Below are 24,091 nucleotides of genomic sequence, written 5' to 3' on the forward strand. Positions count from 1 at the left end.
TATTTCTCTAGCAGCAGATGCTGTGTGCCAGTTCATTACTAAGGAAGTTTGAAGAGAGCGAGAGAGAGAGAGAACGGAGTGCAGAAACTAAATTACACACTTTAGAGCGAGAAGGATGCGCTGCACTTCAAGACGTTTAATATTCAAACTTCGATAAATTAATTCAAAGATTCCCGCCTGAATTTCAGTCTCTTTATCGCGCTCGAATACTTGCTCAGAATTATATATACTCGCCCCCGCTGGAAAATCGTATCAGAACAGCCCCGTCGTGTTGAGAAAACTCGAAACTTTATTTTCCCACTTAATTTTTTTCTCCCAACCGCGTATACTTGCAGCAAATTTTCCGACGAAAATTTCCGCAAGCCCCGATTTTTCTAATCCCCGAGAGCCCAAGAGAGATGCGGCCACGCGCACAAAGGATTTTAACGCGTGAAAATTTTGCTTTGATGTGCGCACACACACGCACTATGCAAAAGCTCCCAGCCCTCGGCTTTTAATGATGCAGGTACTTGAGCGCCAACACTCAAAGCTCTGAAAGCGATATATTAAACCAGCTCGTGAGTTTTTAGAACACACACACACACAGATTCTTTATCTCTTAGCGGGAAAAAAGTCGCGCTTTTAATCGCGCGAAGCTCTGCCTCACTCTCCAGCGAAATCCAATACAAAAATGCGGGCGAAAAATTCGAAGAGCCCGACGCGTAGATGGAAAAGGCTGGAGGGAAATAGAGAAGGCCGCGCGCGTACGGGGCAGAGAGAAAGGAAGCCAGAAAACGATCCTTAAAGACGAAACATCTGCTCTCGGGGAATCAAAAGCACCGACTCTCGCCTCGTGTGTCAGCCAAGCACTCCAGCAGCAGCAGCAGCAGCAGCGACTCGATATTTCTCATCTCACTCTGCAGCTATCAGCTCCCCTGAAAGACTCCGGCAGTAGTGCAGCCATTGCCAGCCACTTCAGCCGTATACTCCAGAGCGCAACGACGATACTATACACGCTGCCAAGAGATGTCCTCTCCTTCTCTCCCTCTCTCTCTCTCTCTCTCTCTCTCTCTCTCTCTCTCTCTCTCTCTTCGACAAAAATGGATTTGTTCGTCCTCTCTCCGCTCCGTTCTGCTCTGGACGTTATTTGCGGTGTGCTGCGCTGCGCCTGAGTGCAGCTCCGAAAATTATTTGCACTTGGGCTTTCGAGGGGTTGCTGCTACCGCGCTGTTGCCGTACATCTCGCTCTCTACGTGTATTACGTGTGTATAGCTCGTTGACACGCGCGAGAGCTTTGGCTTTTAACGTCCCTTGGGTTTTTGCGCTTGCGACGCAGACGCTTTTCCAGAATATTCCTAATCCCCTGTATCGATTCGTAAATCAGAGCGACTACCAGCCGGTACGCGCTGTAGTGGTAGTAATAAAACCGACAGTCAAAGCGATCGAAAAAATAGTCAAAGCCCCTGTCCAGTCTAGGGTGAAATAAAAAAAAAACAATCCAGCGAGGAGCAGTGGTCGAGTGAAAAAGCTCCCGCTTTATCGGACACTGCGAGCTTACACGCGTTCGCTTAGCGCTTCGATGATCGAGAGAGAGAGAGAGAGAGAGAGAGACAGAGGCCGGGGCGCACTGGAATGGAGGATTAGAAATTGCTCTCGGCTATTTTCGCTGGGCATCGCTTTTATCGCCGAATTTTTGTTTCAAAAATATCGCTCCCATAGCGAGACTGCAGCGAAATCAATAGCCGCAAGCGCATTTGCATAGAGCCTCCAATCCAGCCCCTAAACAGCGGTGTACCAGCCGCGGCGTTAACGCGCAGTACAGGCCATATTCCACTCGTCGACTGGGCCATTCATCGGCTCGGCCCGTGTCGTCCTCGTCGTCGCCGTCGCTATCTATCCTGGTCGGCTCTGGGGCGCCCCTCTGGGCTCGTATCTTCGCCGATGGCCTGCGCCTCTCTCTCTCTCTCTCTCTCTCTCTCTCTCTCTCTCTCTCTCTCTCTCTCTCTCTCTCTCTCTCTCTCTCTCTCTCTCTCTCGCCCTATATCACGCCTATTTACGACGTCTAAAGTCCCTTCGATTCTACGATCCAACTCAAACGCGCCCCTAGGATTATCCACAGGTATAGGCGCTCTCGTAAAGGGGCTGCCGCTGCTGCAGTAGTGCAACGGCTGATAAATTCATAATTACGTCCGGGGAGGATTAATCGCGCCCCGGGGAGGAGTAGTCTGCTCGAGCAATAGCCGGTTTATTACGGGCCAACTTTTTCCCGCGTTAATCGGATGCGCGCCAAGTTTTTCAATAATATGTGGGTTAGAAGAGAGAACTGCGAGCGAGCGAGCGAGCGAGCGGGCGTATAATGAGCTTTTTAATCAACCCGATCCTCGCCCGCCCGCCCGCGCTGATGCTCGTTTTTGGCGGATTGTTTTATAACGGCCGACGAAGCGAGCGAGAAGAGTAATTGGAATTTATGTGCGCTTCTTTTTGCGCTCAACTTTTCCGCCGTTTAATTAGAATGATTTAGCCGAGCCGATAGCTATCGCCGTATAGAATCACGAGGCATCAGCCAAGCTCTCGAAAACAAGATGACTATACTCTTACGTGTGCACAGATGCAGAGATGCGTCCCCCATCGATTCCGCTTCGCGCACGACTTATACCTGCCAAATTCTTGGGCAAACACACGAGGAGCTGCTGGTTTTGCAGCCGCGTCGCCCCCTCCTGGGATCACTCGGTGATCTTTCTTCCGACGAGCGCCACGTGCCTCTCGGTAAACCTACGATGATGGCAACTCCGCTCCCGGTTTTTATATAGTAGAGAAAGGAATATGTGCAGCATGGGGGGGGGGGAGGAAGAAGAGGAAACTTGAAGACTCAAGCAGCGAGTGATCGGGTATTAGGGGTTGCTTTGAGTGAATTACACACAGGGGGAGACGTTGAGAGCTTGCGAATCTTTTAATTTCCGAGAACTCATCGAATCGGTATTAACCAACAATTTTCGGGGGATGTATTCTCGAGTATACGCGTTGAAAAAACTCTAATCACGGTGATCGATCCCGCGGTACGTATACGTTTATAGTCGCACGTCGAGCAAAAGGACATCACGCAACGCGAGAGGCCATTTCTCCCCCCGGAAGCGAATAATTCCTCAAATTCAATTCAGCCGGCTATACCCGCGGCACTTAATCACGACGAATTAATGACTCCCCGAGTGAGAGCGAGAGCTATACATACACGCGCGCACGAAAAAGCAGGACAGTAGGTATATAACGACTCGGCGACGAGGGTTGCGTTGTTGCCAGTCTTTCGCACGGTCATTATTTCCAGCGGACCGGCTGATGTCCGTCTGTGCGAGCACTTGCGAGTTATCTCTCGGCCGGCTGTATGTACACATATACGTGTGTGCATTTGCGTACGTGTATATAGAAGCGCAGTGCTCGACTTGCAGTACCGATATAGAACGCAGAAGGCCTAGATATGCGTAACACAGAGCCTAATGGCTTTTTGCGACTCGCGTGTGCTTCCGCGCGCGCTGTGCTTTTGTGGAATCTGCTTCCGAGGCATTACTTTTTATATATTAACAGAATTAATTTCGCACAAATATTTCTAACGGAGGAGGTCTAACAAGACAGTTCTGGCGTAGGTGTTGCACACACGCGCTATATCTATACTCTCGGCGCTGATCCGGATGAGGGAAAGCCAGCCAGTCACTAGAGTGCCGGAAAGTCGTTGAAGCGCACCGAGGAGAAAGACCAGTCCGAAACAACAAATTTTTTTCTTCGAGGCTCTGATTCAAAAAAAAAAAACAATTTCGGAATCTCCGTCCCGCCCGAAAAAAAATATTATCATTCAATATTCAGATCGAAGATATATGATAATCCCAGCGCTCGAAAAAAGCCTCTAAAAATAACGAGGATAGAAAGGGTGAACGCGGAATGCCATAGGCCCGCGCCGGCGCGCGTGTAGCCGCGAAATCCCAGGGCGTCGCGACTACGCGTCGGGCGCCCTCGAAACCGTATACTACCGGTCGCTCGCGTCTGGCTCAATATAAATTCAAATACCATCTGGCCGTCCGGTGGACCGAGTGGAATTCGAAGAGGGACTCTTAAATGGAGGCGAGCCTCTCACTCTCGCGAAAATTTAAATTGAACCTAGCCGAGTTCGCGAGCTCCATCCGATGTCGCTTTTTTTTTCATCTTTTCGAGATATACACCCCGGGTTTGTTATATAATCAAGTTATGAATTTGATGAGGAATTTGAACACTTTGTTTTATGTGTTCGCGGGTGTCGCTTGTGAATTTGAAAATAATGAAAAAGCGTTTGTTCGTTCGATTCAACGTATTCGAAAACAAAAATGATTTTTTTTTCATGCCAGCAAAATTATTTCTGAAAGCGCAATTTGTTTTCACGTTGCAATATTATTCCGGAATTCCTATTTCATATCATCGAACATACTTTCATAAATGCCAGCCTCGTGCGCTCATCGCGAATTTTTTCATATCCTCGCGTTTCCTCGAAATATTCAAACTTGAAACACGATTTGAAAAGCACCGACGTGTATACTTGCTCTTCCAATAAATTCTCGTGCCTCTAATCACAAACAATCGGTAGCACGTTCCTCTAATTAAAAACAAATAACTCTCGCCCGCTACTGTCTCTCTGCTATCTGCCCGGTATCGCTTTGTCTTTTTGTTTCCGCAACTCGTCCGGTGTCTCCTTTAGAACCGGACCACCAGCCCGACACATAACGACTTTTATTCCGGCGGTCAATTAAAGCCCGGTTTTGACGAATAATGCAATTAAAATCGGAGAGGAGAGCACATCGTCTAGCCACGCGAAGGTCACGTACGCGATGCGCGCTTCCCGTCGCTGCTGATTAATGTTTGCGCAATATTTTTTTCCACCGGCTCTCCCTTTGCCTCGCACGTCGAAGGGGACAAACTTTTTATAATATATCGCCAGTACTCACGTGTTATACGGTTTCGGATCGACGGGGTGTATGATTCACGGCGCGCGGGTGGATTATTTCATCGAACGTTTGTTTTTCTACGTGTAATGTACTTACGGTAGAATCCGATTTTCTCTCGGTGAAATGCGTGAAACTTTTGTCAACTCACCTGAAACACAAAGCGAGAGGGCAAAAATTTAATACGCATTACGTCAACGACACGTCGTCGCGGGGGAAAAAACGCGATCTAATAAGATGAAAAGTTTCGCCGGCTCACGCAAAAACTTTAGAGAAATAAAAAGACGATCGATCAAACAAAACTCATCAAAACTCATCAATCTCAATCTACGCCCCTATGCATCACCGCACAGAGCCTCACTCGCAGCGCCATAAAACATTCCGCAGCGACGTTCTGTCTCTCTCTCTCTCTTTTTCTCTTGCCAGTACTACCGCGCGCGGACATGCATTATTATAATCGCGCAAGGAGGATTCTTTATTGCGGTATTCGCAATAAAAGGACGCGGCTGTGTATAAAGCTTCCGCGAGCGTGAAAAATCGCGGCGCTATGCAAAAGGCGACAAAGGCGAAATCGCCGGAGCCGCGTGTACGACGACAAAGTTCGACGTGGGGGCAAGGGGAAGTTGGCCGCTTGTAAGCGGAATGACGAAATGCGATGGATAGCCGATGAGTCACGAGGCAGGAGTGAGAGAGAGAGAGAGAGAGAGAGAGAGAGAGAGAGAACGACACGACGATGCAAAGTGGAATGGACGAGACGTCTGGAGAGTTTCGAGGTTTGCGTCGTTGTGTGTGTATATATACACAGGGCAGTAGCCAGGGGGTCGACTGAAAAATTGCTTCGAATTCACTTCTCGTGTTTCCTGTCGTTTCTCGTTTTCGAGCCGCGCACACTGCGCGAGCAAAATATTATTCTCTCGCGATGCTTTATTTATTCCGACAGGCGCTTCTCTGTGCCGGGCGTTTAACGATTCGCCGAAAAATCAAACTTAATTAAAGCGCGCCCGAAAATCGCATCGGCGTAAAACACCTCTCTCGTCGAAAGACACGCATCAGGCGTCATATCCCATTATACGAGGTCGCTCCCGAGACTTCCCTAAACCAGCCGGTACCGTGTAAAAAAATCCAATCACAAATAACGACCAGCTGTAAAAAAAAAGCGTGGAAAGGGACTCCCGCCCCCAGCTTACACACACCCCATCACGAATTTCCGCGTAGACCGGTAGCGGCGGCGCTACCTGCGCGATCGCTTCCGCTAATTGACGGGCGCAGCCTGCCCCCCTCCCCTCCTACCGTTCTGCAAATTGACGGGTAATTTTCGAGCGCGCGCGATCCAGCATAAATCACCGGTAGCCCAATATAATCTTTTCGTAATTACTGTCAATCGCTGAGCTCGCGTGAGCGGTCGAGTTTTTTTTCCAGGCTGTTGGGACCCCCGCGGCGAATTCGGCTTCCTGCTACTGCTTTTTCATTCCGGCTGCGCCCGAGAGACGAGGATTTTTTTTCTGCGAGTTTTGTGTGTGTGTGTGTGGCGTGAGTAAGAGCGGCACGCGGCTCGTATATTTATATTCATGCGTGCGCGAACGTGTGTATGTATGTGTGGTACGAGGGTGACGAGGCGAAATGAGGAGTCGTGAGCTCGCGCGGCTTGAAACAATGTTGGACGTTCTTCTTGCTGCCGGATGGAAAAAATTTTCAAGTCATCTTTGCAACGTTCGTACATACTGCTGCTCGTTAATTCTCGGGATATATTGCTAAGCTTGAGAGACATGAATATATGGGTTTTGAACGTTCGTGTCGGGGATTAATTAATTAATGCGCGAACGGTCCAATTATGTAATCCTGGAGGCATTGTTCCTTTGAGGCCAACGGATCTATTCGACGAAAATTGTTGAAATGATATTAACAAGCCACCCTTTAATCCCCGCGTTCCCTGTCAGAAAACAAGCAAAAGCCCGTCTCTCTCTCTCTCTCTCTCACTCTCTCTCTCTCTCTCTCACTCTCTCCCTCACTATTCTTACATTACATTCCATTCCATTGCCACATATGCGCGCAAACGCAGCATCCTCCCCCGTCGTTAATCATCGCAGCGCCGCTGCACACATACTCGTAGCAGCAGCAGCAGCGGTCATAAAGAACTTTCCTAAAATATAACGCAAACGCGCGCGCGCGCGCGCCTCTCTCTCCCTCTCGCGCATAATCCTCCGCGCATATGCAAAATCGGAGCGCTGATCTGGCTTCGCGGTGTCATCGTCCAAACTTGGCTGCTACTGCTCTCCGCAGTCGGGGATTTAATCCTGCGCGCAGCGCGAGGCCCCCGGGGAATTACGAGCGCAAGGGGTTAAAGTGTCCGACACGATACGTTGCCGCCGCGAGATTTTAACCTGAGCTCGCGCGATTAGAGCGCCGACGCGTAATCCTCGTCACAGTCCGGCCGTTTGTTGTTATTTTTTTCAAGCGAGAAGGGACTGTTTTGCCCGCGCTTTTTGGCGCTCGGGGAGATTATAATGACGCTGCGGATGACAAATTTTGGCGGGCTTTTATCATCCGCTGCAGAGAGATCCATTTCCTCTCCGGCTGAGTTAATGATGCAGTTGCAATTTTGCTAACAGCGTAATTACCGCCGCCGCTCTCTCGTTTCCGATGAATTCCGCCAGATCTGAATTTTTCAAGCTACTCGCCGTAAACGCGATTTTTTACGCCTGCTTTCGAATTCTCCTTTGGATACCTGCGTGTACGCAAGGCATTGTTCTATTTTTAAGACATGCCGCGTCTTATCTTCAGCGCGCGCAATCTGAATTTGACTCCCGCGAAGCATTGTTTCGTATACGCACATATTTCTAAGCCAGCGTTACAAAGGAAAACGAGCCGACTGTTTCCAAGACAGTTTCCTTTATTGTCTGCGCGCGCCTGGAACATAGCGCGAGATGAGCTTCTGTCAAGTGCCGAGAAGCGTACATCTGTTTACGAACTCGACTTTTAACGATCTCCCTTTCAACAGCCCGGCCGCGTATTGGGATTTATTCTCGGCTATTGCACTCTGGTATAGTTATGGGCCGATTGTAGGGATTTATGTATCGCGGAAAGTTACGCGCGTTCTCGTTCGTTACGAGCTGACTGATGAACGTAATTACGGCCTATACACAATGGAGACCCCGTTGTATTAGCGATCAAACGCGACGAAAAATGAACGAGGGTCTTTATCAACGCGATATGCAAACTCCATAAACATCCATCTCTCCCTCTCGCGAAAATACCGGTAGCCCATCAAATTCAACTCAATATCGCTGCCAGCTCGCGCGCGAGCTGCGACATAACTCTTCCTGAGCGCGCGCGCGCGATGAAGAAACAATTGCGCCGGGCTTTCTCGGCATCAGGAATTTCTCAACGTCAGCGACACATTTAACAAGCAAAGAAAATCGCACGCGCAAGTTGGCGCAATTTCACGCGCTCGCGCGAGAGAGTTGAGTTATACCGAAGAGACGCGCGCGAGGGCTGAATCGCTGATGCGTCATGCGACGTGCTGTTGGCGAATAAATCATCGGAGAGTGCAGCAGCAGGAGCAGCAGCAGCTGGGGATTTTTTTATTTTTCTCACTCTCTCACTCTCTAGGAAAAGAGAGCGCGACGTCATTGTAATCAGGCGTTTCTCAGTCGCGCAGCTATTTTTCACGCAGCGAGATGCGAGAGCGATTCTTAATTGAGCTGTTATATTACTGGATTCTCGTGTTTTTGTTGGTTGTTATACAGGGTTTGTTAATCGCTTGCATAAAAGCTCAGTAAGAGCTTTTGAAATCTGGGTTGAGTTGCCTGTGCTCGCGGAAAAAATACACGCAGTTGTTCCACATGTTATTCACATCACAATGGCCGCAAACACACGTGCTATTTCAGCATTTTTCTCTCGTTTATCCGCGGTGAAAATGAGGTCGCGCGTTTATTCCCCTTTTAATACGTTCTCGCTTCGCAGTCCGGCGTAACTTTTCCAGTCGGGTATTCTAATTTGGCGGTAACATCTTTCTCACTCTCTCTCTCTCTCTCTCTCTCTATGCTCTTGGGCACGAAAGCGGAATTATTATTCGTAAAAACAAAAATCCGCCTTCCGCCGCGCGAAGAAAGACTCGGGATAACACTTTATACGCGATAAAGCAAACAACGCCGCGAAACCACTTGCCGGCCACTCTCCTCGTAATTCTCCCCGTATACTCTTAATGCTCACCTTGTAGCAAGAGGGAGCGAGGAAAAAAAATAACGGTCGACCACTTGCGCGACTGCATCCTCGTTTTAATTAATATTCAGTTACTCCGATTACCTCGCTCGCGTGTAATTTCAAACGGGAGCTTGCGAAGCTGGAACAAAAAAAGAACGCGTTGGAAAAACCATGGCGCTTTTTGCCGGGGCACAGGTGTCGCTTCGTTAGAGCTATCTCTTCCGAGTCGTCGTGCACTGCGCAAGACGTGTACACACAACAGACGTACCACACAGGGCGATACGTTTCTTCAAAGGAGCTTCGCGTTTTTCATCGCAGTCCGGAAGGCATGTCTTTTGAGAAAACACAGAGCGAGCGAAGCAAATATTTGGCCGGCTCTCTGAGAAAGCAGTCTGAATTTCAACGGCTAACTTGTGCATAACAGTTTATCGCTTTCCGTACACGCACTTCGCAACCTTCACCCACATGCGTCGCTCGCTCGAAAAACTACAGCTTCCTTTTTGCAAATAAAAGCCACAGGAGTACAGGCGACAGAAGGGAGGGGAATAAAAAGAAAAGCAGCGAACGAGCAATCTTTCAGAGAGTGCGAGCACAGCGCGCGCTCTTCCGCAGTAATTAACGGGAAACCAGCCTATCTGCGTCGGGAAGAGAGAACAAACGCGCGCGCGGCGCATATGAGCCGCGCGCATTTGCTGCATACAAACAGGCGCGTCGCGGAAACTCGTTAAAAAGCCGCGAGCTAACGCGCTCTGGCCCCGTGACCCCGATATACACTCGGGGGATGCGACACTGCAGTGGAAAAGCTCTTTTTTTCTCTCTCTCCCTGCGCGAGAGAGAGAGAGAGAGAGAGAGAGAGAGAGAGAGGGAGCTTACAAAAAAGTCACGCGCGAAAAATGCGTCTTGCGCGGTTTATTGAAGCTCTCACGCGCGCGAATTATTTTTTGCGTTTAATGAGGCGCGACTGCGTTTGTTGCGGAGACAGTGCGGCGTTTTGAATGAGTGTATTTTTTTAATGCCGTGTGCAATGAATTTACCGGTTACCACGCGCGAGCGACGCTTTATTCGAACCGTGTAAACACGTCGCTATTATTCATAAATTTCAATATAAAAATATACACCTTTTTCAAGCATAGCCACTCGAATACACTGGGAAAAAGTCGACGACACAAACGAGCGCAAAAATTCACTCTCCCGGCTTATACACTCGCTCCCGTAAAAAGCTCGAAGAAGCCAGTGAGCGTAATGCCATAATAGGTATTCCCGGTGCGCTGCTGCCTAGTCCGGCGAGAGAGAGAGAGAGAGAGAGAGAGAGAGAGAGAGAGAGAGAGAGAGAGAGAGAGAGACACGGCGTGTATATCTACGTGTTTCTTTTATCGCTCGTTGTCGGCGGCCACTCGAAAGCAGATAACGAGAGAGTCTCGCGCAGCTTTTACGCGCGGCAAGAATAACAGCTCGAAAAGGAAGCGGCGGCGGCAGTAGCAAACTATGATGAACTAGCGTAATAAGGAATCTCCCCTGGGGACGAATGAAGGAAGCAACGAATTTCGCACAAAGGGGAGGGAGAGAGAGTTGTCATTTCGTCCGCGCGTGCGCTTTCCTGCTCCGCTGCAGACTATTATAATAATAATCCTATTTGTAACAATGCGATGCGGCGACGAGTCGAGCCGGATGCCGCTTGGATACACTCGAAAGAGCTGCTGTCTGTATATACCTACTGCAGTCGAGACGGCCGAGCACATTGTATACAGGATTTTTGTCAAATTGGCCGTCACTCTTCGCAGTATCGGAATATCAACGATAAGGATGAATTAAAATACGGACCGAAAATCGATTCCCGCGGATTCGTAATATTCAGCGCTGCGAATCCGATAAGAAAGCAAACATCGCAGAGCCGCGGTGTATAAATCGAGTGTTATTGACAACAAATCTCGGAAAAAGCTGTCGGTCAGTCAGCAGTCCGCAACTTGCTCGATTACCGCGTCGACGTCAGCTGTGTTATCGAATTCGACATGTCGCTGCGCTCGCTCGCTCCTAATACCACTCGGCTATTTCAATATCGAGTGAATTCGCCCGGAAATTCAAATCTCTCGTTTAATTACTCGATATTATACAGCCGCTCCGTATCTCGGCGCAACTGCAAACTTGTCAAGCTCCCGCGACGACTGCTGCGGCTGCCGCTGCACCTGCGTGTAATCGATTTTGCAATCAGCGGCCTGATATACTGTATTATACCTGATGCGTTTCGATCCGACGAGTTTGTAGCTCGACCGAAAGAGTAACCTTGATATTCACCGCGACGACGGGCTGGCTCTCGCATCAGCTGTTTTAATTAGCGTCTCGCGCGTAAGTGCTGCACCGCAGCGCGGCCTCAAAGACCTCCCCGCTGCAGCACTTCACTTTCTTCTCCCTCTCGTCGTCGAGACGGAGAAAAAAAAGCACGATCATGACCAGCAGCTGTTGAAAAGTATCAAAAAGGACCGAAACTTCATTGTTTGCCCCCCGCGGGTCTTTTTATCTCGCGCCTCCTATCTCGGAAGCAAGGAGAAAGGGACGTACACACACAGAAAGAGCGCAGAAAAGTTTCGCGGGACAGAGCCGGACATCGCTCAAAAGTTGGCCAGTCGTTAGAGTCGCGCGCGGCAACAACACAGGCAGCAGCAGCAGACGGATTGAAAATAGGAAGCCAGCGAGGAAGGAAGAAAGGAAGGAAGAAGACTCGTATAACGTCGGCTGGCTGTAAAAAAGTACGTTTAAGAGGCCGTCTGCTGCTGCTGCTGCGTGTGGTCTTGTGTGTCGTTAAGTGTGATGTATCGCGGCTATTAATTTGCAATGAGCGTTGTTTCAAACTTTTTATCTGCTTTACTCTCGAAATGAATTGTTTTTTTCTTCTATTTTCCGAAGCTCGTAAATAATTTCGAATACACATACGCGCGTGCGACTACTTCGGACTGTATGAGCGGAGGAGACAGCGAGCGAACGCGAAGAGGACAGCAACGGAGCATAAGATCGAATGACAGGCCGCGGAAGAAAGTAAAATCTCGAGGAGGAAGGAAGGCCGGACGTCTCCGTCACTCTCTCTCTCTCTCTCTCTCTCTCTCTCTCGCGGTGCTGTGCCAGACGGAGCGTGTGCGGGCAAAGTTCGCCGCCGCCGACGTCGCGAAGGGTCGGAAAAGCCAAGGCGAGCTTCTTCGGCCGAGGGAGAAAATCCGACGGGCATTTGCCTTTCGGGGGGAGGAAGCGACGTCCGCCTCCTGTGTATTGTGTGTATGTGTGTGTGTGTGTGTTTGCTGCTGCTGGGAGAAATTGAGCTTTTATAAAGTATAGCTGCGTCTCGTTCCCGATAAGCCGCGACGGGGGCATTTGTGTGCGCACGGATTTTTCCTCGAAACAAATGAGCAGCGTCGGGATTTTCCAGCAATGGGTATACGTCAGGCGTTTGGAATATCAAACGAGCAGATCGGCGCACGTATACGTATTCAATTTCTTCGATAGCGGGAAGATGTTTGCTCTCGATATTAGATATTCGCGACGACATTTGTTCGCGAGGATCGCTTCTGTACACGTAGACAAACAATGGATTTCCTGCAGCGGCTCACTCGATCACGCCGGGAAATTCAATCGCTGAACGGGAGAGAGGCATTACTAACGCGCGGAATTTTTGTTTCGAAATGCTCACGATGCACTCGTAGCTCAACGAGGCAGTAATCGATCGTTCCGGGCAATGCGCTCTGGAAAAAGTTTAGCGGCTCAATTATCGCGTTACGAAGCTGCATCGATGAAATTGCCAATGTACTGCACTGAATCACGCGCAGATACGCAACAGCGCAGCGATTAAAACTTGATCGGCGGTAATCGTCAAAATTAGAAAAGGATTTGTCGCTCGCGACCGGCGTCTATACACGCTCGGGGGGCAAAACGTGACGTTGCGTAAGTCGCGAGTAACACGTGGCACTGAGTGGCGCCGGCGCCGCGTGACGGAGGACGAGGAGCGAGAAAAACTCGTTTCGGGCACAATATTAGAAAACTCCGGAGATGTATAGGGGCGCGCGAAAAAGAGAGCACCGCCGGGGAATACCGACGTAAGTATATATAGAGCGTCGAATCAAAACACGGAAGTGAGAGAGAGCTTTTTTTCCGCGAATCGTGAATTCACCTCTGGAAACAATATTGTCGTTCGAGAGCTTGATACATTATTGAAAAAAGCTCTCACTGAATAATAACGCCGATAAATTTCATCGCCGGTGAAATGAACGGTCGGAAGAAATGAATTCCAAACGTTATATTCTCGTGTCTCTGTGTGTGTATATTGTAAGTGCATGCACGGGCGCGATGTCCGATCGATTCATCGAGCCGTGTGCGCGAAACAAATCAAACTACCGGCCTGAAAACGAATTTACCGTGAGCCGAGCTTGCAGCGGAACTTATTCGATCCATTGTTTCGACTTCCTCCGTTTCTCTCTCTCTTTGCAGCTCAGTATATAGAGCAAAAAAGAAGAGGAGAGCTCTCGATTACACAGACATCGCGTTCAGGACAAATTCATCCGCGAGCTCTTGTCCGATTAATTCGAGACGATATAAGACGCGAAAAAAACCGCGCGCTTTTTACGTTTTACCAGCTACTACTACTCCCACTTAATTCTCCAGCGCAAAACGCATCTTTTACGAGCGCTCGCGGAATCTGCCTCGAAAAGGCGTATAAAAAAAATCTCGCAGTTTCTCTCTCGGCGGTCGTTAAAAAATGGGAAAAAACTCGGCCAGCGAAAAATATGAAATTCAGCGGCGCATCGGCGCATCTAATAAACATCTGTCCGCACTCGACCGAAATCAAAAGCACAAACGCGGAAACTCTCTCTCTCTCTCTCTCTCTCTCTCTCCCGTCCCTCGAGTAAAAGAGAGCGTGTGTAGGTAGGTATACATGCGGAGTGCGGTCCACAGGGAGAAGAGTCGAGCTTCCGATGCGCCGCGACTGATAATTTGATGAGAGCCGGGACATACTTCGTGGTTTGTTGCGGCCAATAAAAACGCGCACGCGGCTGCGGAACTTAATGAAATCTCGCCACGGGCAATAAAAAAGAGAGTAGGCGCGGCTGCGGCTGTGCTGTACGCGAGGCGATATTAGTAGGGGGAAAAGGAGTTTATTGAAAATTTCCGCGCCGCGCTACGAGCTGCTTAGTTTATGGATCGACTCGAAAGCGAATAATTCATTAAAAAATTCAAGTTTTATTCAAGCTCGGCTTTTTCCACTCGGAAAACAGAGTAGCGCACTCGTATAACACGGAACACGGCGCGTTTTTTACGGGTATATTTGCGGAGCGCGTATAACGTACTTAGACGAAAATACATCAGAGAGTGAGCGAACCGCCGCATATAAAATTGTTTCGTCCCTTTTGCCCGGCCACTTTCCCGATAATTTGCGGCGAGCGTTTTATTTCGACTCTCGTTTTTCTTTCGAGTCTGCTGCCGCGCGCGCGCGCGAGTAACGCAATTTCGCGGCTCGCGCAAATGTTGACTTTTTATTCGCTGTAATGGATACAATTTTATCGGGACTGCGCAGCTTTTGCGCGCGGCTGGCTTGTTTGTCTTTCGAGTCTCGACTCGCTGCTGCTGCTGCTTTTGACCTTGCCAGAACACGACGAGCGTATAGAAGGGAGAAAACGTTATTCTCCTTTTGCCGTTATTCGATTCGATCACATCACAGACACACGACGCGGGAGAAAAGGCTGAACGTGCATATTTTATGCGCCGCTCCGATAATCCGCGAAAACGTGTATACAACTAAAGCTCGTCTACGGATTATTTGATTCGATAATCTGGTGGGTTTTTATTCGATTTTTAAGGAGCGATAGTCAACGCTGCCCTTGCACAAATAAACCGTAAAATGAACCCTGCAGCCGTGCAATAATCCCCGCGTAATTAGCCGCTTGAATTGCTCATGCGGAGAGAGAGCAGAGCGTATAACGGCAAGTTTACTCTCTCACTCGGAGCATATCCCGTGATTGATCATAAAGTATTAGCCAGACGCGTGACAGCCGCAAGACGTTCTCTCTCTCAGCGCAGACACGACGCGAGAGAGAGAAACCCTTTCGCGGTAATTTGTCAAAGTTGCCCGCTGCCGCGGCTCTCTGGAAGCAGTTTGGCAGAGCTGCCAAACGGAAATCCGACTGACACAACGCGCGCGCGCGCGCGGGAGAGAGCTGCGGCCTAATCAGTCGAGCACACGGCCGTAGCCTCGTAAATCTTGGGGATTAGTTTTAGCGTGTAGTACGAGCAGACGCGCGTTTAAAGTGACGCGTACGTCTCTCGAGCTCTCTGATACTCGACGCGTATTATTGTAAAAAGAAAGCGATCAAAAAGGGCGAAAGCTCCTCTCCCGCAAAAGTAATAAATTCCAGAGCAGCACCGGCGACGCCGGTAATAAAGTTTCTCCCGAGAAACCGCCCTCCCTCCCGTCCACGCACACCTACACATCGATCTCGCTCTCTCTCTCTCTCTCTATCCGGCGACGTCGAAAAGCGCGCGAGCTTTTTCCCGCGAGCGAGCTTGCGCGCGCGTCGTCCTCCAGGACATTTCCCGGCGTGAGGGCGCTCCTTTTTCTCGCGGCTAGTCCGGCGTCGTCGCACTTCCTTCATTTCCGGCCCGCCGCCGATTTCTCTCTCTAAGGAACTTCGACGAATGGCCGCGGCGCCGAGAGGTAAGATTGAGAGAGTATAAGTCGCCTCTCGGCACCTCGAGAGAAAGATCGCGCTGCCGGTCCGCGGCGGGGCTTTGTGCTAGCGCCGCGGACGGTGCCTGTCCATTAGGGGAGAAAAAAGCTCGATTCGACGCCACGTCGCTTTTTCCCGAGGATTCTATTTTAATGGAGAATCACAGCTCGCTCTTTTTGCCTCCTCACCTTAATTCGAAGCTGTCACTGCCATCCTTTCGATAGATAAGTGCTTCGAATTCGAATAATGCTCGAAAGAGTACATATAGAGCGCGATCGCGAGATTCCGAAAATTTCCCTATTCCAGCGGGTTATCAATCAGAACGACGACACGTGCTAGGCAACACTTAAGCACACATACACGCGCGAGAGAGGGCGAAGCAGTGGCATTAGTCTACGCCCGCCGGATTCATTCACGCTGCCAATCAGCGCCGGAAACTCGTCGGTCGACTCCCTCGGGATTCTAATACCGTGTGCAGACAGACGTCCGGTTAAGTGCCGGCTGCTTTTTTGAGCGCGTGTGTATTTTTGCGGAGAGAGCAGCTTCGTCGAGGTAATTAGGGGGAGCCCGGGGATATCTTAATGGAATAAAAATGTTTTCGGATTAAAGTGGCCTCCTACGCACACACCACACGGCGGGGCTTTGTGCGCGAATAGTCTGCGAAGGATTACGCAGCGAGTTCTGCGAATTAAAAAAAAATTCCGCGAGAGTCTGCACATAATGCGCTCTCGCGCGGCGAGCCATTTCGCTGGAAACACGGGAGCGAGTATTGAAAAGAAGCTTATTTGTGCCGCATCAGCATGTGTGTGCGCGTGTGTGTGTGTGTGTGTGTGTATCCTAGCGACGACTTAAAAGATTAATCGCCAGGGTCTTGCGCGAGCCCGTGAAAAGTTTCCGCCGAGAGAGCGAAGGCCTTTTTACTCGGCGACGCGTACAATGGCGCTGTACACAGGCTCACGGATACAAGAAACGCTTGTTTGGCGTACACAAACAAATTTTTAATTTGACGAGCGCAGTGACCCACTTGAGCAGACGTTTAAATATTTCCGCTGGTACACACGCTGCAGCGATGCCGGAACTTATCGAGAGAAGAGACTCGACGCAAGTTCATATTATACACGGATGAAGGCTCAACTCAAAATGAAAGAGCGTCGACGCATTCGCGCAACGCGTGTACGCGAGATAAAAGCTAAAAGCGCTTCGTCGCGCAAAAACCCGGAGCCGCCACTGTACTGCTACATAATGCAGCGAATCGTTAAATTAACTGCAAAACTTTATTCTACAAATGGACTCGCGCGTCGTTCGAATGCGCACACACTCGCACAGGCTGATTTTATCGTCAGCTGCTTTTCAACGAGCCGAATTGCTTTTTTAAAGCCGCCCCGACGTTGAGGTCCGAATTAAATTAGCATTTGTAGCGTATGCCGTGCGAGTTTGAATTAATCAAGAAAATCTAGTCACTCTCGCGAGGGCGGCAAACGCTGAATTACAGCGCGGCGGAAAATTAGCGTTGAGAAAAACAGGAAGCTCGGCTTTTTCTGCAGCACACATTGTGTCGAACGTAATTTCGCATACGCTGCGGTATAACGCTGGGGGGAAACTCGAGCTTTTAAAAGCCGCGCGGCGAAATCAGCCGAAAAACTAAAAGCTCTGCGGTCGTCAAAGGCTTGGCCGAGTTTCGCGTTAATTCGTCACGCCAAAGAACGCAGGTACACTCACCTTTCCATCTGGGCTGCATACTTTGATGCCGGCGAGCGAGACTATCAGCAGGACGGACGTCGAGCGATCGTTGTACTGAAACAGGAAAGCAGGGCTTTTATCAGAGATAAAGATAAAATACAATCAGCTAAATCCGCTCGCTCTGTATACGCGATGTTTACACCGGCCAAAAACAAGCAGCTCCATTTCATTCCATTGTCTCGGAGCCGGCGCGCAAGCGCCCCCATTTAATAACAACGTCGTCGCCGCTGATGCTGCTGCTGTATATACACGCGAAAAGGGGCATCCGGAGAGAGAGAGAGAGAGAGAGAGAGAGAGAGAGAGAGAGAGAGAGAGAGAGAGAGAGAGAGAGAGCACTAACAACGTAATCCCGCGCTGTATACGGTATTGGCCCGGCGTCGTCATCGCTAAGCTCGCGAACGTAGCGAAACAGCCGCTTATGACGCACATAACAACGCCGGCAACACGGCGGTCCGCTGCAGCGTCTCTCAAGCTATACACTGCTGTATAATACGCTCGGCCTCTATACGCGATGTTCTCTTCCTTAATTAGATTACGCGGCGAGCTTTCTTCGGCCTCCGCGAATGGGAGAAACGCGCGCGTGTGATAGCGCGTATTATACGAAGGGAAAAGAGTTCTCGAATGCACAACCGTAATCTCGTGTGTTTACGCGCACACATGAGCTCTTTGCATCGCCGCTGCGCAATTATACGCGCCGGATTTTTGCGGTCGAGCGCGGGGGAGTTTCTTCTTTTATTAAAATTCCTACTGCGCCCTGGTGATGGATATACATGCAAACACAGCAGCATCGAGAGAGCCACAATGGCGCGCGATTCTCCCCTCGCGAAAAAATCACGAAAAAGCGCATTAGGCTGCAGGAGAGTGCATATCCTGGCGCGGTGTATACACCCCCCGCCGTCTTGGTGCTCATTATACATCGCCGGCAAAAAGCCAACGAAAAGTCGCCCCGCTGATGGCTGTGTGTGTGCGTGGAGGGAAAGCGCATCAACAAGCGCCGCCACGGCGGATGCATGCAATTCCGGGAATTGAAAAGTTGGCTGTGAGCGAGAAGCGTCTCCCATTGTTGCGCACTCGCGGGAAGGAGTTTCGGTTTATTTGCAGCTTTTTCTATCGTGGTCCTCGCACTCGGCTCTTCTTTCTTGCATCATGCTGCGTCTATATAGTTGGAAAATATACGATGCATCGATGAATCAGGCAATTTCTCACAGTGTACGGCAAATCCCATCAAAAGTATCGACAAACACACGCACAGAGTCAGCGCGAGCATCGGTGCTTGATCTACAACCCCAGTTCCGTCCGTTCTTCCCCTACTGAAGCGCGTCCTCAGCCCGAATTCTCTCCACCCTCGCACAATGGGACAGCGAAAAAAGTGACGAGAGCGCGCGAGGGAGGCGGGGAAAAAGAAAAGAAGAAGATAATTCACCGTCAACCCTCATTGTTTCGTCATACTCTCTCTCTCTCTCTCTCTCTCTCTCTCTCTCTCTCTCTCTCTCTCGCCCCAACACACGTACACACACGCAGCCCTCTAAAAGGACAAGAGTCATTCGCCGGCGCAACTGCAAACGGCCTCTCGACATGATCACCTCTTCTCTCTCTACACGTTCTTTGTGCCGTCGCTGCTGCTGCTACTGCTTCGACCGAGGGCTTATCCTCGCAAAAAAGAGGGCCGACGAGAGGAAGGAACCACTCACCCACATTTGCATAAACGCCCTCTCCGCCTCGCGCAGAGTCGGTCAATTTTCGACTGCGCACCGTGAAAGGATCGCTCTCGCCGGCGCGACACGATCTGATGTATATATATACGTATATACAGCGGCAGCCCCTCGCACGTAAATGCGAATACACGCGCTGCGGATGAAAGAGATTCGTCCGGGCGATACACCCTCTCTTTTTACCTTTTCGGCTGTGGGAGCTGGATATCTTTCTTTTTTTTTTTCATCCACCGTGAAGGGATCCCTGCGAGTGGTTTGATTTTCGAACGGACACGGCGGCCCGAACGGCGACCTTTACTACTGGCGCGCCGCCGTAGACGTGTATAGATATATACGCGCTGTTTCGGAATCGAAAATTTGACGCGGCGGAATGGTTTTTGGGAAAATGCTCGGGCTGCGCCGCGCTGGAGTTATCGTTACCTCGGCTTTTATTTCGAGAGGAATTTTTCGCTGTTTTCTTGTAAAATAAATTATAACTGCGAATGAAGTGTGCCGTTAGAGGCGCGTTATCACTGGATATTAAATTTCATGCGTAATCAGGTATAACAGCGGAATGATTTTCCGGGTAGGAGAGAATTAAAACAGCCTTGATTAGCATCTCATTATCGTCTCTTCCTCGCTCTCGTTTACGCCGGATTTTCGCAGCGCTAACAAGCTTGAACATTTCTTCGCTGGGAATATATACCGAGAAAAAGGCTGCGTCGATAAGACCGCGGTATGCGATTGATTTACATGAAAAAAATCTCAGCCGTGCAGTAGTCGAGAGAGAGAGAGAGAGAGAGAGAGAGAGAGAGAGAGAGAGAGAGAGAGAGAGAGAGAGAGTAGTAGAGTTCGCCGCTCCCCGCTGCGACAGCGCATTCTCGAATTACACGGCTAGTTGATCCCGTCGGGGGGTATCAAGGCCGACGACGACGAGGAGAGGCAAGAGAGAGAGAGAGAGAGAGAGAGAGAGAGAGAGAGAGAGAGAGAGAGAGAGAGAGACACCGGTAGTCCCGCATGAATTATTCACAATCACGTCAACGGACCGAGAGCGCGTTCACTCATAAACTGACGTTTTCGGGATCGACGTGTGCGCTCTGACGCCCACCCCGAGCATGTATGTATGTATTCTCGTAGGTCACTTTTATTGTTTTCTTTCGGCTCATTTCCTCGCGGAGTGGCGTGTGTTTGCGCTGGCGAGTGAGAGCTCGATTAATTTCTTGGACGGAGGGGTGGTATAGGGATTTGTCAAGCTGAGATTTATGTAAATCGTGTTTGTTCTCTTATAACTTTAGCGGCGTATAATGCGAATTCCGTGAAAAATAAAAAAAAAAAAACATAAAAAAACGCAATATCATACCTCTCACTCGCAATTTCCATTACAAAGAAGAAAAATTACCGTCCATCTAGCCGTTGATAATAACAATAATAATCCGTGACGTCGGCATCCACTCAGAAAAATTCCAGAGGTCCGAAGCACTTCCACTCGTCCGCCTCATCAGCATAACAAATTGCATTAAACCGATTCTCTTTCGGGGGCTGGAGCACACACACACACACACACACACACACACACACACACACACCACACACACACAGCTCGCCAATGTCCGGATATCATCTTCCGTCAACATCAGGGTTATATCCGACCTCGTCGCCCTGCATAAGCTCACGCATATAAGGCGAATCGTTTTATGGAAAACGACGATATAAGTCCCGCAGGAGCTGCTGACTCACGCGTGCCTTCAGCGACAGTAATGGGGGGGGGGGGGGGTGATGGGGCGGGGGAATAAGCGACGTACACAGACTCGAGAGCATCGGAGAGTTTTGCCGTGCTCGATGTATGGTGTGAACGTAAGTATTTGATTTATTTTCAGGGGACAAACCGAAAATACTAAATTTTTACCTTTTTTTCGCTTATTATGCCAGCTCTTTTTCCGTGTGTAATTCACGCGCGCGAGTGCCTGTGTCGTAGACGGACGAGAGGGTCTCTCTCGGGCGCTAATAATATTTTTCCCGGGGAACCGCTCGTAAGGCCGTTCAGGAGAGGTTTACGAGTGGTTGGGGGGCACGGAAATCCTGCGATCGAGTTAGATTCGTCAAGTGATCGATACTATTATTACATTTTTTTTTCAAAGCTCTCACTTTCTAATTCGGCTGAACGAGTAAACCGTAAACAGCACACACTCGCAGTGTCCAGTAGCCCATCCACCTCTCGACTGGCTCGATAAACAGCCGAGCCCATCGCGCTTACGGAGCAGAACGCTATACGGCTCGCGCGTGGGCGATAATGCGAGCGACGCCAGTATAGCGCCGTATCTCAGCTGCGTAACGAACTGCTCACGGATTTATCGTCTCGAGTTAGCCCCGTCGCCGTCGTCGTCGTCACCGTATCGAATGTCCCCCCCCCCCTTCCTCCTCTCTCCTTCTACTGCGCCTCGGAAAATTTACAGTGTATCGCCATCGAGCAGAAAAGTGCAGGGGCCATTTATCGCGATTTTATTCGAGGCCTCTACGAATGGATTGTCGCGGGGGAGATGAAGGCAGAGAGAGAAAGAACGGATGAGTAACAGGGGGGAGTTTTAATTTTGAGAGTGACTGGACGGACACCAGACGAGACTTGATGGGGAAAAAGTGCCGGCGTAATGATCGGCATCGGGCGCCGGGTATCAATTTACGGGCCGGTTTTCGAGAGCTTCATGCGATGCGTGTATACTCGTCGAGTGTTATTCCGGAAAAAGGAGTTTTCAACGCGAGGGAAATTTACGACGATTTCATTCGCCGTAATTATATCGCTCTCCGTTAGCGGAGCCATAAATTCCCTCGTAATTAAGACACATATGACATCGGCGTTTGTCGCACGCGCAGCTGCAGCGGTCGCGCGCGCTTCAAACGTTAATTTCAATTTAAATCCGACGCGTACGCCTCCGCGAGCTCTCGCCGCGTTTCTGCTTACAAATAATCCGACGAAGAAATAAAAGCGTCGAGAGATCGCAAAACCGCGAATTCCAGCACACATGCACAGAAACTCTCTCTCTCTCTCTCTCTCTCTCTCTCTCTCTCTCTCTCTCTCTCTCTCTCTCTCTCTCTCTCCGGAGGCCAAACCAAAGCGTCGCCCCGTCAGTGGAAAGCAGGTCAACCTAATCGCGTCGCAAACTCCTTAACGAACGTTTCCGCACTCGAGCATTCGTATGCAGAGGCTTCCCTCGCTGCAGCTACCGGTCAAAGACACAACAGGTCCCGAGCGATTATCGATTTAATTCGAGAGACCGGGAATCAGGCGTTTGTCTATTAGGGCTAAGTCGCAGGATCGATACGTGTATGGCTACTACTCTCGGCTCTATCCGCTAATGAGCCACTGGTGCTAATAGTCCGGGATCTCTCCGTGTGTCGGAGACGCGGAGTAAAACGGAGCGACTCTGACGCCGACGATGCGGATAAAGGCGGGGGGAGAAGGGATGGGAAAGTGAATTAAAACGGACGAGAGCTGGTGTGTGTGTGTGTGTGTTTGCGGGAGATGAGTTATACGAGAGAGCTGGAGGATATTTTTGGCGGGATTACGCTGCCGCCGGGCTTCTGGTTTTACAAGGTGATGATGATGCCGCGCTGTATGCTGTGCTGGCTAATCCAATTTCCGGGAGATTCCTGCGTGTGTTAGCGCAGCTGAAATTGTGACGAGGATTTACCGTGTGTTAACTCTACGCGAATCGCTGTATCACGTACGTTAACGTAATTAAAGTCACACAGCATCGAACGGTGTTATGATATAAAAATCGCCCGTAGAGGACAGCAGCCGCGATTCACACGTCAGCTGCAGTGGCACTTAGACAGATAACGCTCCCGGCAAGTCTCCGCTCAGCCGTGTACCACTCGAGCGCGCCGCTATGCCGGGGTAATCGAAAGTCAATATATATCGCCGCGCTTTTTCGCTGGCCAATAGTCTGCGTACACGCGGTGTATAATACACCCCTTTGCGTCGGCCGAAAGTGCGAAAAGCGAGAGAGAAAAGGGATACACGCGCCGGCAGGGGCATTAGCAGTTAAAGACCAGCCGAGAGGAATGGAGAATCTCCAGCGGAGCGTGGCTGATTCGGCCGCATTGAGCACGAGGAGCGGCTCTCAAGAGGCGCAGCTTATGTGTGTGCGTGTGTGTGGGTAGAAAGGAAGGCTTTGGCGACACGCGAACAATTAGGCCGGGTAGGGTGTGAACGAGTACACCAGGGCTCTGGAAAAACTGACAGAAGGCTCGTTGACTCGTGAGAGGCTTTACGTGTATATCGAGGGTCTTTTTTCATCGAGACTTTTTCGGAAATTTCGCCGAGGAGATTAGCCCTTTTGCCGCACGGGACGAGTGTACACGGCTGGGGAAGCAATCGATGCACTACTGCCATACGGACTAATCAGCGTCTTGGGCTCCTAATGAACCGGCGATTGACAAACTTGGATTGGATTCTCGTGTAACTCTGATTGCGGGTCGATATAGTTCAGTGGATGACGAGGAAGAAACATCGATAGACTGAGTTTTTTTTAACGCATTAAAGCTCTCTTTCCCGATAAAGCGCGTGGCACAGATGCGCGAGACTCCTCGCGTTTTTTCGACAGCTGTCACACACCTTCGCGAACAGACACAGCGAGTTTGTATTTACGGATCGCTGTACTATATGCCTCGGTACGTAATTACGGAATGCCATGAATGCCTCGTGCTGAACTGCAATTGGGGCATGTGATCGGAGGGAAAAGGATCGATCGCTGCTGTTCCGACGATGCTTCGACGTATCGCGAGAGAATCAGGCATGCGTGTGCCGGGAATTATT

General features: G+C 50.0%; 1 protein-coding gene across 6 annotated transcripts in view; it reads right to left on the reverse strand.

Moving 5' to 3' along the window:
- The window catches only part of LOC100120785 (homeobox protein 5), a 168,334-nt gene that overhangs the window by 65,696 nt on the left and 78,547 nt on the right, over window positions 1-24,091 (reverse strand). For all 6 annotated transcript variants that reach the window (XM_032598274.1, XM_016984407.3, XM_016984408.3 and 3 more), the window contains one exon: window positions 17,567-17,641. In XM_032598274.1, coding sequence (XP_032454165.1) covers window positions 17,567-17,641 — 75 coding nt within the window. The remainder of the gene's footprint in view (window positions 1-17,566; window positions 17,642-24,091) is intronic.

The sequence above is a fragment of the Nasonia vitripennis genome, chromosome 3, assembly GCF_009193385.2.
Source record: "Nasonia vitripennis strain AsymCx chromosome 3, Nvit_psr_1.1, whole genome shotgun sequence".
Lineage (NCBI taxonomy): Eukaryota > Metazoa > Arthropoda > Insecta > Hymenoptera > Pteromalidae > Nasonia > Nasonia vitripennis.